This window comes from Fibroporia radiculosa (genome assembly GCF_000313525.1).
Source record: "Fibroporia radiculosa TFFH 294 genomic supercontigs, scaffold296, whole genome shotgun sequence".
In the NCBI taxonomy this organism is placed as follows: Eukaryota; Fungi; Basidiomycota; class Agaricomycetes; order Polyporales; family Fibroporiaceae; genus Fibroporia; species Fibroporia radiculosa.
Window position 1 is genome coordinate 48,157 of NW_012133193.1, and position 15,672 is coordinate 63,828.

Sequence of the window (15,672 nt, forward strand, 5' to 3'; positions counted from 1 at the left end):
TCCGGCCGCTCCTGCCCAAAATGGCCACTCGCCTGTCTCCGCGCCACCATGACGTCGTTTTCGGCCAATCCGCGGCGCGCGTCTCGGCAGACGCCCGGGGCCCGCTCCCCCGTTCGCGCAAAATAGCCGAGCGGTACCTCCACCCCGTTCCACCTCGCCCTTTGAAATCCTCGCTGCGAACAACCCACTCCCCTCCGTCTGCGCGCTCTATCCCCTCGCTCCATCCTATCCCAGTCCGCGGACATCCTTCTACCCACGCATGCATATACATCCAGCTTCAAACACAGCGAGCACAGCGGCTCCCATCGCCGCAGCGTACCCACCGCGTGACAGCCCACCGATCGGACCCCAAATCGTCCATGCCCGAAGCCGTGGCCGTCTCCGCACCTTGGACGTAAATAACGGTCAGTAAACACCTTCCCAGAAATGCACAATCCAATGCTACATAGTCCCCCACCATTGAGAAATAAATGTAATTTTGTTTCTCACTGGTGTTGTACTTTATGCACACCGTCTACAGGTGTTGTGTGACCTCATGGCGACGGCAAAATGAATGTCGCACACCAAAAACAACTGCAACCGGGAGCATCACAGAACCGACGGAGAGCATTTTAGCGTCGTCTGTGGCGGCGGTACTGCCAACAAGAAGGGACCAGCGCTGGCCACTGCAATCGCCGCTACCGTTTGAGCACGTCTTCAATGAGCTGGGCCCCTCGCGACAATCGCGGAACAATATCATGGTGACATCATCCTCTGCCCTCGGTGCACAGCTGCATAGCAATTGCAAGGCACCAGGACGGACGGCGAGATCCAGCTGCATATTGTCAACCGAAGGTGCGCGACAGCATTCCGGAAGGCGTAAAGCGGCGCAGCGTCATTGTGTAGCGCTATTTCCGGAGCAATAGTAGTTTAGAGGGTAGATGTGCGAGCAGCGGGCGAGACGCAGTTCATACGGCCTACGTACGTTCTACAGTTCCGCAATATATATCTCGACATCCCTTGGCGTCGGTGCAGCAGCGCTTAAGTATCCATTCCACAAGCAATGAAACGAGCACCGTGACCCCACATCAGAGACGGCGCGCATCGGGGCGAGAGGGTGTCCTGCTAGCCGTGATCGAGGGGTGCTCCAAGGGGAGCTAGCATACGCCTATGGCTCGCCGAATAGATTCACAGCCACCCGGACTCTATGCCCAGGATCCTACACCCCACGAATTAACTCCTCGGAGGCGAACAGTCTTCCGCCGACGAGCGGACAGTGTTCAAAATATACTTAGCAATGGCACTCGCCCATAGCATCCGTCCTCGAACCCTGACCACGACCAGGGATGCGCTGGCAAGCAAGCTCACGGCACAAACCAGGCAAGCGCGGACACTACCTGGAGACAATTCTTGTCGCTGGGGCACGCGTGTAGGAATAGGAACAAGATTGCAAAGTTCGATAGGCCGTCGCCGCTGCAGTTGAATTGAACGGCTTGGCCCTGGGTCCTGGCACAGGGGCACTGGAATGTCTCGTGAACTCTATCTCAGATCCGATTCCACGCAAACGACCGGCGCCTACGGCACCTGGCGTTGTCGGAACCTGACGGTACTCATTCGCATCAATTGCAGTTTCACGGATTGTCGCATCTCTGCGCAGACTGGTTCATCAATTAGGGTTTCAACATACTGTATCTGCTCTTTCTGGCCATCAGAAATGATGAGACGTTCACGGTGACGATTATTATGGCTGTGCGCGTACCGTGAACAACATAGACTCATCCCCTGTACGCTACCCACCTTCGGTCTCGTACCCGGACGTGTCTTCAAGACACGTCCGGGCACGAGACCACCTACTTTTAGAATGTGTTGTACGAATATCTGCACAGATCAAATGGCAACTGCATGTGGGTTTCAATTGGCAATCGCAGCTGTGATCGGAGCACTTGGTGCGAGCGACACTTGAAGGAGACAGGGATGGGATACACACACTGTACACTCCGCAGTGGCTCGTGCAACACGGTTGCCGGATTCCATTCCCCCAAAGTGTACTCCAAGTGCTGACTCTGCTGAGTACATCGTTTTGGTCGGACGCACTGGAGCACCGCATCATATTAATAGGAAAAGGGCATTGGTCATGCTTACAGATTCACAATGCAAATTATAGGGACAAAGTAGGACTCGGGATCTGTCATCAGGATAACCTTCCGCACCGCCTTTCGGCGTCCTGTGTTCTATCAATGCCACAGCATCAGGCCATTTATGTAAACCATGGAACTAATACTCTCACGCCTCTGAACTCTCTGGTATCGGAGTCCCGGACCTAGGGAGCATAGGGGAGCATCAGCAACTCGTGGATCGATGGTTGCCTTAATCACAGGTTCACAGATGCCCTTCGACGCTCCCTGATGGTAAGTCTGAGAGAGGGTGTCTTTGTTCTGATTTGCATTAGGTTACGGAGACGATGGGAAAGTAAAAAGTCCTTGGGCTAGAGATACACGTCGCGACCAACGGCCAGAACAGACACGAGACGAGGTTCTATGACCAATTATCAAATCTCTGGAACGGGATAGGTTACATACGAGAACGCGGCTCTTGTTACCGCTTCTGTGTGGTCCATACTTATGCGGACACGTGGAAAATGCATGCCCCTTCCGAGACTGCAAGAGGGACGTCGTACAATGAACGTCGATGAGTCCTACATGTGTGACGAACGCACAGTGTGAATTCCACAGTATCATAATAATGCTAGAATCATAATACAATTCCGCACGTTCGCAAATGAAGGACGCTAGCCTTGAGGCTATTAATACAGTGCGGATGCCTGAGAGATCTTGACATCAGGCGGCGCAGAAGTAGAGGAGGGAGAGAAGGCGCACAGTTTTCAGTCAATGCGCCGTGGCTGTCTTGGCTGATGCGTGCTCCCGGTCCAATTCCCATTTGCGAGGTATGTCCAAGGTACACGAATTAGCTTACGATGCACGTCACCACCCACTAGGATATAGTGGCGTTGATGCAGGCCTTAGGGGTGCCCTCCCTCACGAGTGCTAGTCCTAACTCGGAGCCGCAGGGCATGTGGCATCCTCGTCATAGGAAGGCAAATACTGGGATCAATCAGCGTGCATTGTGCCGGGTTAAAATTCTTGCTTCCTATGCTAATGACGCACAAAGGGAAGGTGCCACCTATAGGAGAAAGATGGCAGCCATCAACATTCAATTTCCGCGCAAGACTATGCGCGCCGAACGCACTGTGCGGGAGTAATGCGAGGCGCGTCCACGTCCGCGCCACTCCGCTCAGGCCGCCAGGGCTCCACGGACTGGGTGCTGCGGAGTTTTTCACATGACGGAGATTCTACGCGTACATTGTATCGGTCCGCTGCAAGCCATGATGAAGGCGAAGACGCGGATACGTGCAGATATGTGGATTCAAGGAAGTAATTCAGGTTGTCACATACATGTTCTAAGAGCACATGCTCTAGCGAGGTCCAGGATGGACGGGGAAGTAGTATTTGCTATCGATCTGTCAGGTCCCAAGCTCACAGATGTTTGAGGATGAGAATAAGCTTGAGGTGAGTCGTGACCGCACTGACCGGGCCTGCGACAAGATTTTGAGTAATATCGATCCCCCTGAAGGGCCCCACCCTATAGGGAGGCGGAGTGGACGGCCTGTGGCGCACTCTGACCGAACCATGCCCCGGGGTCGGAACCAACTTGGGAGGAACTGGAACAGTTCAAGAAGTGGGAAGTGAGCTAGTTGGTGGGGCCCCGCAAGGGAACCCCTTAAGTGTGGGGACCGTTACCCACCACCCACGTTCCTGGGGGACGTTGCATGTCAAGTGGACTATATTCTACCCCAAGGGGGGACCCGGGATATGGACAATGACGTATCTGGCTGAATACCGGCCGTGACAGGTTAGATAGGATCTGCATTTCTCAACACTCTACATGTATCTAAGGGTACGGAGTATAAACCACCTGAATATAAAAAAAAAAGAGTAATATCGATGGGCGTTAATTTGGGCGTAAGGGTTCACCAGCGCCTCTCAACCTCTGCTAACTTCAATGTCAACCACTAAGTTGGCCGTAATAACGAATCCTTGTTCTCATCCTGCGTACAAAGTCACGATTCTCCAAAAAGCAAAAGCATTTTGAAGGGATCATATTGGTCTTGAATCGTCTGACGAGGTATGTAATGATCCCATTAGTATACATGTCTTGAACTGATAGGCCCAGCCTCGTCTTTCAGCGTGTACTATTTGCGTGCTATACAATTTCCATGTTTTATGATTCCCCATCTGGAGCGTGTTTTTTTAAACGCGATCTTACTCTACTACGGATAACATCATGTCGGTAATACAAAGATCGTCAAATATCGATGCCAAGACATACTTCAATCCCATCACATATTTCCGGGCTAACCGCGACCTGACAGGAAGGGGCTGAATTGAAATGACATTTCAATCTGGGTCTCGGGCTCTAAAGGGTGGACCTTTCTCCACATTTGAACTATGCGGACCCTTGAAAACACCTATCGCCTTCAGATCATGCAACATTTTTGCAACATATATGGGCTTCAATGTACTCCTTTTTCATTCTGTGTTCAGGCTTTGCTGACCTTTCTCTTATAGGCTGCTTCACTGTGTCGCCAGGCATATCGCAGTAGGATCACTGCATTAATCATATAGTGCCATTCAAACTGCGAGACGTAGCTCGTATCCATCTATGCGAGAATGATACGCACTATTGCCTCTACTCCCAAATCAGCTCACTCTTTTTGCTTTCCCCATTCTTAATCTTTCTTTGCTTTTTATGGAGGCCAAGTCTTACGTGTTTCAGTATCCCAGGTAGTGGCCACATTTGGCAATAACGTAAGATATGTTTTTGTTGGCGGCTTCAATCCCAGGCTTGCTTCAGGGAAATCCAGGGAATATGATTTCCCGGAGTATTGGCAAGTCACACATTTTCTGCGTACCACTCAAAGATATCTTATAGTTGTTCATGAACGCCACCTGTTGTCGTATGGGCATGACAATCGTGCATGGTATCATCGACTTTATCGGCACATGACATCCGAACCTCGGGCAATATCCTTCGCCAAGAAGCCATCGGCATGTCTGGGCGGTCGGATTTTGGATTATAGAATATGGCCAATACCTGCCCTCCGTAGAGGGTGTTCCAAGTTCTAGCCATGCAAAAATCCCGTTATTAGTGGTCTTGCAGGTAGCTATTGAATTGTTTTCCCCGTTGGAAGAAGACTCAAAAATTCACCTACTAGTAGCCTAGCTGATTACTTCTGGGTTGATGTGCGATTTGTTTTTGGAGGTCACCCACACATGGGTCCGCGTCCTGCTAAACGAGAAGAAGTATCAGACGAGCAGAGCTTTCAGCGCTGGTCTGCGCATACTTGGGTACCAGCCCCTCAGGTAATCATTGGCATTTCGAAGCGTGGACTCCCTTTCAAACGCCAATGACGCCGCCCACACCAATTCGTCAGGTGAGTTGCACCCCTCTGTTACGTCGCTATATCACGAGGCTTGTAGAATTGGGCGTGCAATAGCATGATTTGTCTACTTCAGCTACTTCCAATGTTCTCCTGGATTGACTAGACCTGCTTTTATCACCCTTATCCTTGCTGCTTTCCCCTTCCACAATCTCACTATCACTTCGTCTCCCTCTTTCGCCAGATTCCTGCGATCATAGTCCTCTCGACAATATCTCCACCAGTGTCGTTCCACTGTGATCTTCTCGAACCATGAGTCGCCAATCTACTCTACCTCTTATTGGTGTCCCCACCAAGGCGGCGACCATTGTCAGCGCCTCGCATTTGGATCAGGGCCCATCTTCCTTCTGTACTACGAGTAGGCCATCTTTTCTCTCTTCCAGGCACATTCACCTGACTATATTGAGGATTTTTCAGGTGATGGATCTCACGCGACGAAGCATCAATGTGATGTTAATGTGGGCCAGATTGCAGCAAGGTGTGGGTCATTGCATGGCAATGATAAGGCGTCGCATGCTATAGCTTGGCTATCTCCAGCTCTGGTCGTGAACCCTTGCGTTGCAGCTCTTTTAAAAGGCGCGTTAGCGAACATCTCGGCGGGATCACAAAAATGCTGAATGCACACCACGTCGTGAGCGACATTCGACTCGCCATTGACATCTCTGCGCTGGAGTGCAGGGCATCGATCGAGTACGTGACCGAGAATGAGTAGTAAAGTGCAGGTTCCCGTTGACGTGGTAAGTCGAGTCCTGCCGTCGTGTTGCGGCCTTCGGCATCTTGGCTCACCTTTCCAGAGCCACTTCCAGATCACGCTCAATGCGCTCTCCAAAATGCACTTCTTGCCCACGACAGCGTGTCAGCATAGTACCCAACTAGTACCTGCAGGACCCCTGGATACACCTTTAAAAGGCTGGAGCAGTAGGCCGCTGATCCGGTTTTTTGTGCCCGGACCCTAGGACCAGATTGTTCTTCGGTCAAAGTCTGCTCAGACGCATATTTCGCGAATGTGACTTTCTGGACAGTGATCATCATGCCTCGTCTACGAATTCCAATATCGACTGTCGTGACAGTATTAGCCGGAGGGTCTGGGATACGTAGTGAGTCGAGCCAGTGGGGCCAATCTGAAGCATTTAGCATACAGATAAGTGTATGCCTGTGAACCGTGGTCATGCTCTCTCCGAGTGGTACTACTCAAAGTCGTGTCGGGACTAGATGACCGGCTTAAAAACTGACAGTCCCCCTTCGTGTTTGGCTGATTAATGTCGGGACCCTTGGGATGGGTATGTCAGCGATCATCTCAACATGTTGGAGTTTCCAGCCAGTGCACTGGAGAGGCATACTAGTACAGGGGTCCTACACAACCCGAACATGATGCGCTCTCTCTCCTTGCCGCGTCACTCCCATTCACCACTCATGTGCAGACGCCTCCGCCGGCACTGCGCGGCTCCACATACCCACTATCTCAGTGCGGCGTTCTGCGTAACGTCCACTCATCACCCGCATTTATAGCAGCCGTAGTCCTGATCTCCGCCTGGGCGGGCGTCGAGAGTGGTCTCGTACCCAACTGAGGGACGCTGGAAGAGAACCAATCAAGTGACCTGTAGGCATTCCGACTGACCTTACCCGGTGGGTGCCTATTGAGCGGGGGCTTGTAGAGACATGGGTGCGAGACCAGTCGAGAGCTCGCTAACTAGCTAGGTGTCGATATGTACCACATCTATTAGGCATGGCCGGAAACCGCAGGATGCAGAGAGCATGTATTTAGGACTTGCCTGTAGTAATTGTAGATTTAGCTACAGAGAGCAACACTATAACATCCACGATCTCACCGTCATAAACACCTGGAACCTGGCTTCTCCTGAGAGAGCCCTCCAACTCGCGATCGCGTCAACTCCAAATTGCTTGATCGTTCCCTCAGAGGTCTTGCGGGAGTCTCACATAGTGCCATCTGTTATAACTTCAGGTTCGTGATATCGTACTTTAAACAGCAGACATACGTGCTTTATCTCTGTGTCCAGAGCAAGTCCAAAGTCTAAAAATCAAGCCCGTCTGCTCCAAGTCAGTGCATGTAATCCTGTGTTGGGGGAAAATGACTGGCAACAAGAGATTGGCGAACAAGGCGAAAGATACAGCAATAGATAAATACTGATGACTGAAGATGCTCGGAACCTAAAGTAGATCCGGTAGGCTTAGCAAGCACAGACAGTGACGTACTCACTTATCACAAGATATATCTGCAGAAATGCGTAGTCAGTCATAATCACATACTAAGTAGTATGTGTCAGTGTGAAGCAGCCGCACGGCTGCCAGAAAGTTGAACCGTATGTATATTAACGAGATCTTACTGTGATTGTGATTTGCTTGAGGACGCGCTGCGGGAGTACATCGCTTACTTTTTAAGTCTGCGATCAGTGACTGCTAGATCAATTACAGAAAACGTTTGTGTGTACAGGCTCAGAGCTGGCTTGTCGAGAACAGGCCAAAACTAGCTGCGCTTGATCAGCTCCGCGGCGGCGTCAGTACCCGCAATCCTCTCCATTCTCAACCAATCATACTTGGAGTACAGCACCCGGCAGGTTACGTCAGAAGCCTCCACTTCGTCGTCCAGGAAAGGATATGAAAGGAACTCGGTATAGAATTGTGGATGATCTGGCGGTCCGTAGAAGATGAGGTTACGGATACCTCTAATTTTATACCTGCGCTAACGTCAGGGATCGGGTAGAATTTAAACGGCACGTTCACAAACCTTCTGAAGAAGTGGAAACGTTCGCTCACGAGGAGGAAAGCCTTTTTCCCTGAGAAGAATGCCTGACGAGCACGGGATATGTCCTGATTAGAAGAATATCTACAGAGGATAAGTATCAATAGGGACTATTTAAATAACATAATGGAAGCCTTACTCTGAAAGGACAGCGAACGATACACCAATATTCTTTCTGAAGTAGTTTTGTACACGAATAAAGTCGAAGGAAGACGGAATAAAAATGACAGTATTCGCGCTTTGCACGGCAGACTTCAGGATTGCGGGTAGCAACTATCACACCACAATGTGAGAACACGCTAAACGTAGTAAACAGAATTCCGGAATACCTGAGTAGTGAAGTAGTCGAATCTCTTATCCGCCTCCGCTGTCGGACTAGCACAATCAAATTGAATAAAATTCTGCATCCCATGTCAGCATTAGAAATGTTATCGAACGTCCGATGGAAGATACCTGATCAATCCCTTCGGGTACCTGCACAGGGCTCCATCGTCGTTCCGTCCTAAGTTTTCCCGCGACATTTTTTAGAGAGGCATTAAACAATGCGCGTATCTCCGGTGTTTCATACGCAGAGAGTAAAATAGACTGGCGGAGATATGCCGAACTATGAAACCACGTTAAAAAGGTGACAGTGCTTCCAGTGCTATATACTCACTTTCCGTCGAGGTACCATGGCTTGATGCGAGAGAAATCGACGTCGTGCGATTCGATAGGGAGCCGATTGAGGCGATCAAAAATATACTGACATAGAGGCAACTTCAGACATTACTCATGGTATAATAATATGCATATACCTGCAGGTGTTCCCAATTTTGCATTGTCAAGGCATCCACCTGATCGACGACAAGCACTTCGATCGACGAAAGGAAGTCTGAGCTCCTAGGGATACTGATCACTACGACGGTCAATGCGCCAAAAAAAACACTACGCACTTCTCCTTTTCAATTGACATGCGAAGGCCCAACGGGCTCGCCATGATGAGGTCACACCCATAGAAGTCAGCGAATAATTTAACGCTTTTACGTGTTATCTTCACACCAAGTCTGAACGCATCGTCAGCGTTACCGCTAAACATGTCGACATGGTCTCGCGGATGGGTACCAGGTTCTTCATTGGCGAGTTTATCCAATGCACCAGGCGGAAGTCCGTACTCTGTGTAGAAACGAGCGCGATTTTCCACCTGGTAGGAAGGAGAAGGCGTGTGCGAAGTCAACGCACTAACCCACTTGATGCCAAAAGATCGGAAGGGGAGCAAAATAAGAACAGAGGGACGTGTAAAACCCTGATCTTGAACGTCTTCAGGTGCTGGGTTTCCAGCTTTTGATGCGTGAGTCAGGCGCTCATTATTTTTCAGAATCCGACGACGCTTTCTACGCACCACCAGCTCAGAATTGAGCTGCTGAGCAGATTATATGCATACGCACTTGGTGATATGGTTGAGTGCATGAAGAGTGATGATCTCTCGCAGGTTTTGGTGGACATCGAGCGGCGTGCGGGTAAAGTACACGTCTCTCTGAGATAACAGGAGAGACAGCATATCATTCTGCAACTCCATTATCTCTATGAAAAAGTAGTGAAAATGACTGTTATCAACTCGTATGCCAAGCATACCTCGAGGTAACTTTGCCTGTCGTTCCGAGAACGGCTGTTTTAGCTTGTCGGAAATCTACACGCTCCATAAATAACGACGAGTTTTAAGATAGGAATGACGCACCAACACGCGCTTTGTATCCACTATAGGTGCCAGGGGTGTAGAATCCTCAGGGATTGATAGAACCAAATTGCCCAGCCTACCATGTCGCTCTCTAGATGTTGTCCATGCTCGTTGATCTGCAGCATGCTTAGATTTCTCGGTGACTAAAACAGACTTCGCACCGAAGTGCTGTTCATATGGATCCTGTATATCTCCTGGAAGCCTGCATAAGTGGGGAAAGTGGATTTTTGCAACATAGAAACGCACCATCCTCAACGTTATCGTCCTGTTCAGCCGCGGTGTCATCTCGATCGTCGTTCGTGCCCTCAGCGGCAGCAGGTTCGTCGGATATCTGGACTTCAGCAGGTTGTTCAGTGTCAGTCGAGGGCACTGCATGGCGCTTGTTGAGTCTCCCCCCCGGCCTAGACTCTAGCTTTTCGAAGGATGCCTTTCGTTTCTTCTTCTTCGTGGCGGAGACGTTCAACAATGTCAGCAGACGAGTCGTGACTGAATTTGCATCTTCAATAGCCATGGTTTCTGATAATATATCCAACGTGGATGTGCCTTCCTTCTTGTGGTATTACAGTTGACTGTGGAAGAGTTAAAAGCGTCTCGAGAAACGCTAGATGTTCTAGGCAACGGAAGCGGATGTAGGAGTTCGGAGGAAAATGTTTGAAGGGAGCGGAAGTTACTTGCGAGAATGCCTCAGACCTTGGACTTAATATATATACGTTATAACATCCCGCTTAACGTGTGGGTCGGTGGCGTAGTTGGTTATCGCATCTGTCTAACATGTGTTCACAGAAGGTCCTCAGTTCGAACCTGGGCCGACTCAGTTTTGTTTTGATGAGCTATGGTCTTCAGGAATGAGCTCCAAGTGTCCATCGAAAGTTACCCAATCCTCCTCGTAGTGTACCATAACTAACATTGACTCAGTACTTCTACATGACACAACTGATGGATGAAAACGACGGCATTCGAATAGTCCATACGTACACTATAAATCACTGAACGGAAGTTATGTACTATGAACTTACGCACCGTTATTCCAGTAAACCAGTAATGAATGAATGGAGTCTGCTTCACGCTTCAAGATCCGCGGTGGCCTCCTGAATGTCTCTCCAAGTAATCAATCCGAATGTGTGATCCGTTCAAACTGGTAGAAGTGACGGCGTTTGGGTGCTTTGACTTCGTGAGGCTCACCTTGATTTACTACTACGAGGCCCTTTCGCTCACACACATTGCTGTCTGTGGCACCCGTCGGAACCATTCAATATCGACATTCGTGAAATCAGTCTTGCTCGCCACACTCGGGGCGCAGAATTCACGCACTTCTCCAATCAATCAGAGTTAGTGAAGCTTATTGTACATACATCTTCTGCATAGTCATAAGCGTTCTCATGCACAGCTGTTGGAGCAGTATATAGTAATCAGAAGTCGTCTGCTGCACTTATGTGGGAGGCTTTCTTGCGTCCTCGTCTACTACTTCCTCGGGCACTGGTTGAACTCGATCGACGAGTACCTCGACCTCGCTTCGTACCCCTCGTCGAAGTTGATTTGCCAGTGGCCCCCGGACACGCTAGCGGACTAGTCAAATGATGAAGATCACCTAACAAGCAACACTTACCATTACTGTAGTGCCCATCTTCGCCACATTTGAAGCAGGCCACACCAGCAGCCCCGGAGTTTCTTGATCGCCCGGCCATACCGTTATTTGGACATGCTATAAAGATTCATAAAACGAGAGAAATTTAAGGTGGCCGGGATTAAACATACCGCTCATGAAATGTCCATCTTGACCACATTTAAAACAAGCGCGATCCGATGAAGAAGCATCCGGAGCACTCTTAGTTCTCTTCGACGGTGGGAGACCCATGTTAGGGCATGCTAACGAAGGGTTTAATTCGTTTTCCAAAGAAGCAAGAAAAAATGTTTAAAATCTTACAGTTTGCCCAGTGTCCCTTCTGGCCGCACTGAATAGAACATGAATGCATAATACGGTGTGAAAAGAGTGGTGTGGCGCACCTTGAAACATTCTCCTGATGTAGAGCCTTCCGCCGCTCCAGTGTCGATCTTGCGGCAAGTCCCGCCGTCCCACCCTTGGTTTGCCACTGGAACGTTACCTTCTTCTGCCCATTCGAAGTACTTGCACTTAGCTTTTCTTGACTCATTCGGACATACCCAGTACTTTCTGCCCTTGTTGGCCCCAGTGGTTGTCTCCCTGATGACCGCAGTCATCCCACAAGTGCATCGACGTCTCTCTGCATCATTCAGTGGTCGTTTCGCCGGAATGGTCGAGCTAGATGTCCGAGAACCTGAATTTGAGGGGCCTGCGAGTGACGATGGCTCCTCTGACCATTGGAAGAAATCACAAGTTCTGGTGTCACAGGTCCAGAACATGCGGCCCTTGTTAGAGCCTTCCTTCATGACGGGTCGTTCTTGAGCAACAACCCCGCACTGACAATTGGGAGCCAATGACGACAAGCTTGCTCGCCGCGATGCAAACGAATGGATCGGCGGTGATGGAGGGAGCAGTGGCGCCCTGGGTGGAATGCGCGCTGGGATAGACGCTACAGGCAGAACTTCAGGAGGATCGTTCCAGTCTCCAAATTTGAAGGTCAGATTTGCCTGAGACGAACAGCAAAGAGACACTCACATTCATCCGAATCCCCATCTGCAGGCGGTGGCTGGTGTACAACCATAGATGAACTTGCGCTCGCGCTTGTACCAGTGGCTCCGCGCCCGACCCGACCCCGTCGAGATGACGACGCTCTCCCAGTAGCAGCACTGACACGAGAAGCGCCACGAGCACCTCGTTCTCTTCGTACTGGTGGAGCACCTCCATCAAAATTGTCGTCGCTGTCGTTATCTGCTCGACCGGCATTTGGCACACCACCTCTCCCACCTCTCCCACCCCTTCCTCCTCTTCCGCCCCTACCGCCTCTTGCTCCTCGACCTCCCCTTGCTCCTCGACCCGCCCCACCTGCGCCGCCCATGCCATCATTGGGATCATCGTCATCGTCGATATTCGCGTTGGCGGCATCGGCGTTACCTTGTAAACGGTCACCTACACACTGTAATATCTGCCATGAGAACCGGTGCCATCAAGAGGAGTCAGGGTCACATACAGTAACGAGTCTGTTGAATTGATGCTTGGTTCTCATGTACATTTCCTTGTACTGCTCAATACTCTCATTGAGAACCTCCATTTTGGACATAGTGCCCTCACATATGCCCACAATTCGTCGCTCGGTCTATCACTTCATGTACACATCAATGGAAGAAAACCGCTAGAAAATTCTTACCTCTCGACGTAGCTGCGGTCGACTCATACTCCTCTCGAACCCTATAGCATCATAACCCTCCACCAGGCCAATTCCAAGAGTAGATGGAACAAGATACTTTGTAGTGCCATGCATGCGCTCAATGACATAGTTACGGTCGACGATAGTTTGAATGTGTTGCGCGATTGTTGCGTCCGTACCTAAAGCACTTAGTAACATGTATGCTGAAGAGTACGAGAGAAGCCCCACCAATACCGTTCTTATCCATCATGGTAACCAGGTCAGCTTCGGTGAGTAAGTTCGGCTTCGTCGTTTGTCCTTCTCTCAGCTCGCACACAGTCGGCACGAACGCCTGACCTTCCTCAAAGTGAGGCAGTTCCTTGTCAGACCATTTATCGTAGGGATATACTTCGAGGTAGTTCCGTTCTCTAACGGTCAAACCTAATCTCAAGGGATTTCGTAGCATCATAAACTCAGATGACGTGCGGAAGTTTCTATTTGAGCTGACCTTTCGCAGTGAATTCCTCCTCTCCATAAATCACAGTCACCGTTGTCTCCCAGCCGAGCGCATCCTTCGAACAGCATGCGAGGAATCGGCGGGTGATGTACTCATACACCCTCTTGTCGTCTCCCGCAAGATTGCCTGCATATGCGGTCGGATGTATAGGAGGATGCGCCTTGTCATTCTTCTGACCTCCTCTTGGCCTGCCGAATTGGCCGTTCTGGAGTCTAGGTAGACAAAACTTGGATATGCGTCCAGAACCACGACTGTAACACTGACCTAGAGGCGAAAGTACCCCAGACGGGATCTACCGTCTGCTTCCCCACAAGGGTCATAAAATCGAATTGGGGATCATATTGGTCTGTTTCCGTGCGAGGGTATGAAAGGATCCCTTGTTGATACAAACGCTCTGCGATCTATAGGCATATAAGCAATCGGACAGGAACTTTGGCCTCAAATACATACATCCAGTATTTGTTTAGGAGATATCCGCAAAAGTCTAGAGCCCTTCTTTTGCAGCTCTACAGTTGTCAGCGGAAGCGGTTTCCTGTAATTCCATATTAAAATGGACAGATGCTCCAGACAGTGTCATTCGCGCACACCATTTCTTGGTATCTTTCGTGATAACCCGAGTCACGCGGGCCACTGGTGCAGCCAACACATCCTCGTACAAAATCATGGCGATATCGAACTCAAACAGATGGCCTCGTTTCCAATTGAACACTGTTTCCTCATCGCCCGTAGGAGATTGTGTTGTAAGTGATAGAAAAATGTACCAGAACGTTTCTGGGACGAACGACTTGACCTGGTTGTATCTGGAGACAACGAATCCTAGGGTAGGGAACTGACAAGGACCTGAGCAGCGTGGTGATTTGACATCCGAGAACCAATCCGAAAGATGGAAGTCCTACCATACGAGATAATATCGTCTTTGAGATTTTCAAATCGCCGTTGTAGGTTGAGTGTCTGCAGGCGGGTGAAAGCTGAGCCCACTCTAAGATCCAGATGAATGCGCGCCTCTACTGCATTTGCTTGTGCCATGTTCAAATTCACAGGATGCTGAGCGGCATTGTGTATCTGTCTGTACACATACTTGGAGTATCAGCCTTCTGCTATATTGAACACACTTGCACCCCCCTTTATGATGAACGCACTGGGGGATGATTGCACTAAAGCGCGCGCGTTTAATCGTGATGTTGCGCTGGGCCCTCCGGCAAATTTGTGCTATCTCTGAGCCAATATTCTCTCCTTCCCTATCACAATCCGTCCAGATCATTAAAGTCTGGGCGCGTTTGGCTTCATTCGTCAAATTCTGTGCGATAGCCTTGGAGTCTTTCTTGACAGAGGTTTCTATGGGAGCTTCAAACAGTTGGAACGGATCACAAGATGACCATTTAGAATAAGCGAGACTGAAGTCGTAGTCTAATAAATGACCAGTCACGGCAGTGATGGTAAACAATGAGTTGGTTTGTGGATAGTTGAAGTCATAGTCCTTGATATACGGGCATCCTGTGCTTCTCTGAAATACAAAATAAATGCACAGACGAAAGAAATCACTGTCAATACGAACGGTTGTGAATTGTCCTCCAGAGAGGATTTGAGTTATGGATTTTGCGATGGAAGGCTTCTCTGCCACACACAGGACTCGCATTCATAAATCGTTGTTTGAGGAAAGAAAAAATTTGTGTAGAATAATATAGCAGAGCGACACGACGGTCAAGCAGCCTTGATATTGGGACAAGAGAGCGAGCAGTAATTTCCAGACGCGGATGGCTGAGACGCGGAAACGCGTTCTACGCGACGCGTCTACACGTGAGTGGCCGATGAGAAGACGTGACACTGACCGTTACTTGCGCTTTCGTCACGCCCCGCCAGCCCAACGCGACCGGTGCTGAGAGTCTCTGTCGAGTCTCTTCGCTGCGTCAGGTGGCTTCCAGTGACTAGCTCTGAGATTCT

At 49.8% G+C, this 15,672-nt stretch overlaps 2 protein-coding genes across 2 annotated transcripts; both read right to left on the reverse strand.

Moving 5' to 3' along the window:
- Positions 1-7,961: 7,961 nt before the first annotated feature.
- FIBRA_00671 (uncharacterized protein) lies at positions 7,962-10,462 on the reverse strand (the record flags this gene model as incomplete). The annotated part of the gene is made up of 12 exons (XM_012322562.1): positions 7,962-8,172; positions 8,223-8,321; positions 8,377-8,510; positions 8,567-8,638; positions 8,691-8,841; positions 8,893-8,978; positions 9,032-9,116; positions 9,170-9,607; positions 9,662-9,797; positions 9,849-9,903; positions 9,952-10,145; positions 10,198-10,462. The coding sequence occupies 12 exons, from the start codon at positions 10,460-10,462 to the stop codon at positions 7,962-7,964; spliced, it is 1,926 nt and encodes a 641-aa protein (XP_012177952.1).
- Positions 10,463-11,863: 1,401 nt separating this feature from the next.
- On the reverse strand, positions 11,864-15,367 carry FIBRA_00672 (uncharacterized protein; the record flags this gene model as incomplete). Its single annotated transcript, XM_012322563.1, has 14 exons — positions 11,864-11,903; positions 11,956-12,059; positions 12,112-12,533; positions 12,587-13,004; positions 13,059-13,184; positions 13,236-13,414; positions 13,464-13,655; positions 13,723-13,943; positions 13,996-14,132; positions 14,182-14,263; positions 14,319-14,571; positions 14,628-14,797; positions 14,871-15,235; positions 15,287-15,367. The coding sequence occupies 14 exons, from the start codon at positions 15,365-15,367 to the stop codon at positions 11,864-11,866; spliced, it is 2,790 nt and encodes a 929-aa protein (XP_012177953.1).
- Between the last annotated feature and the right edge of the window lie 305 nt (positions 15,368-15,672).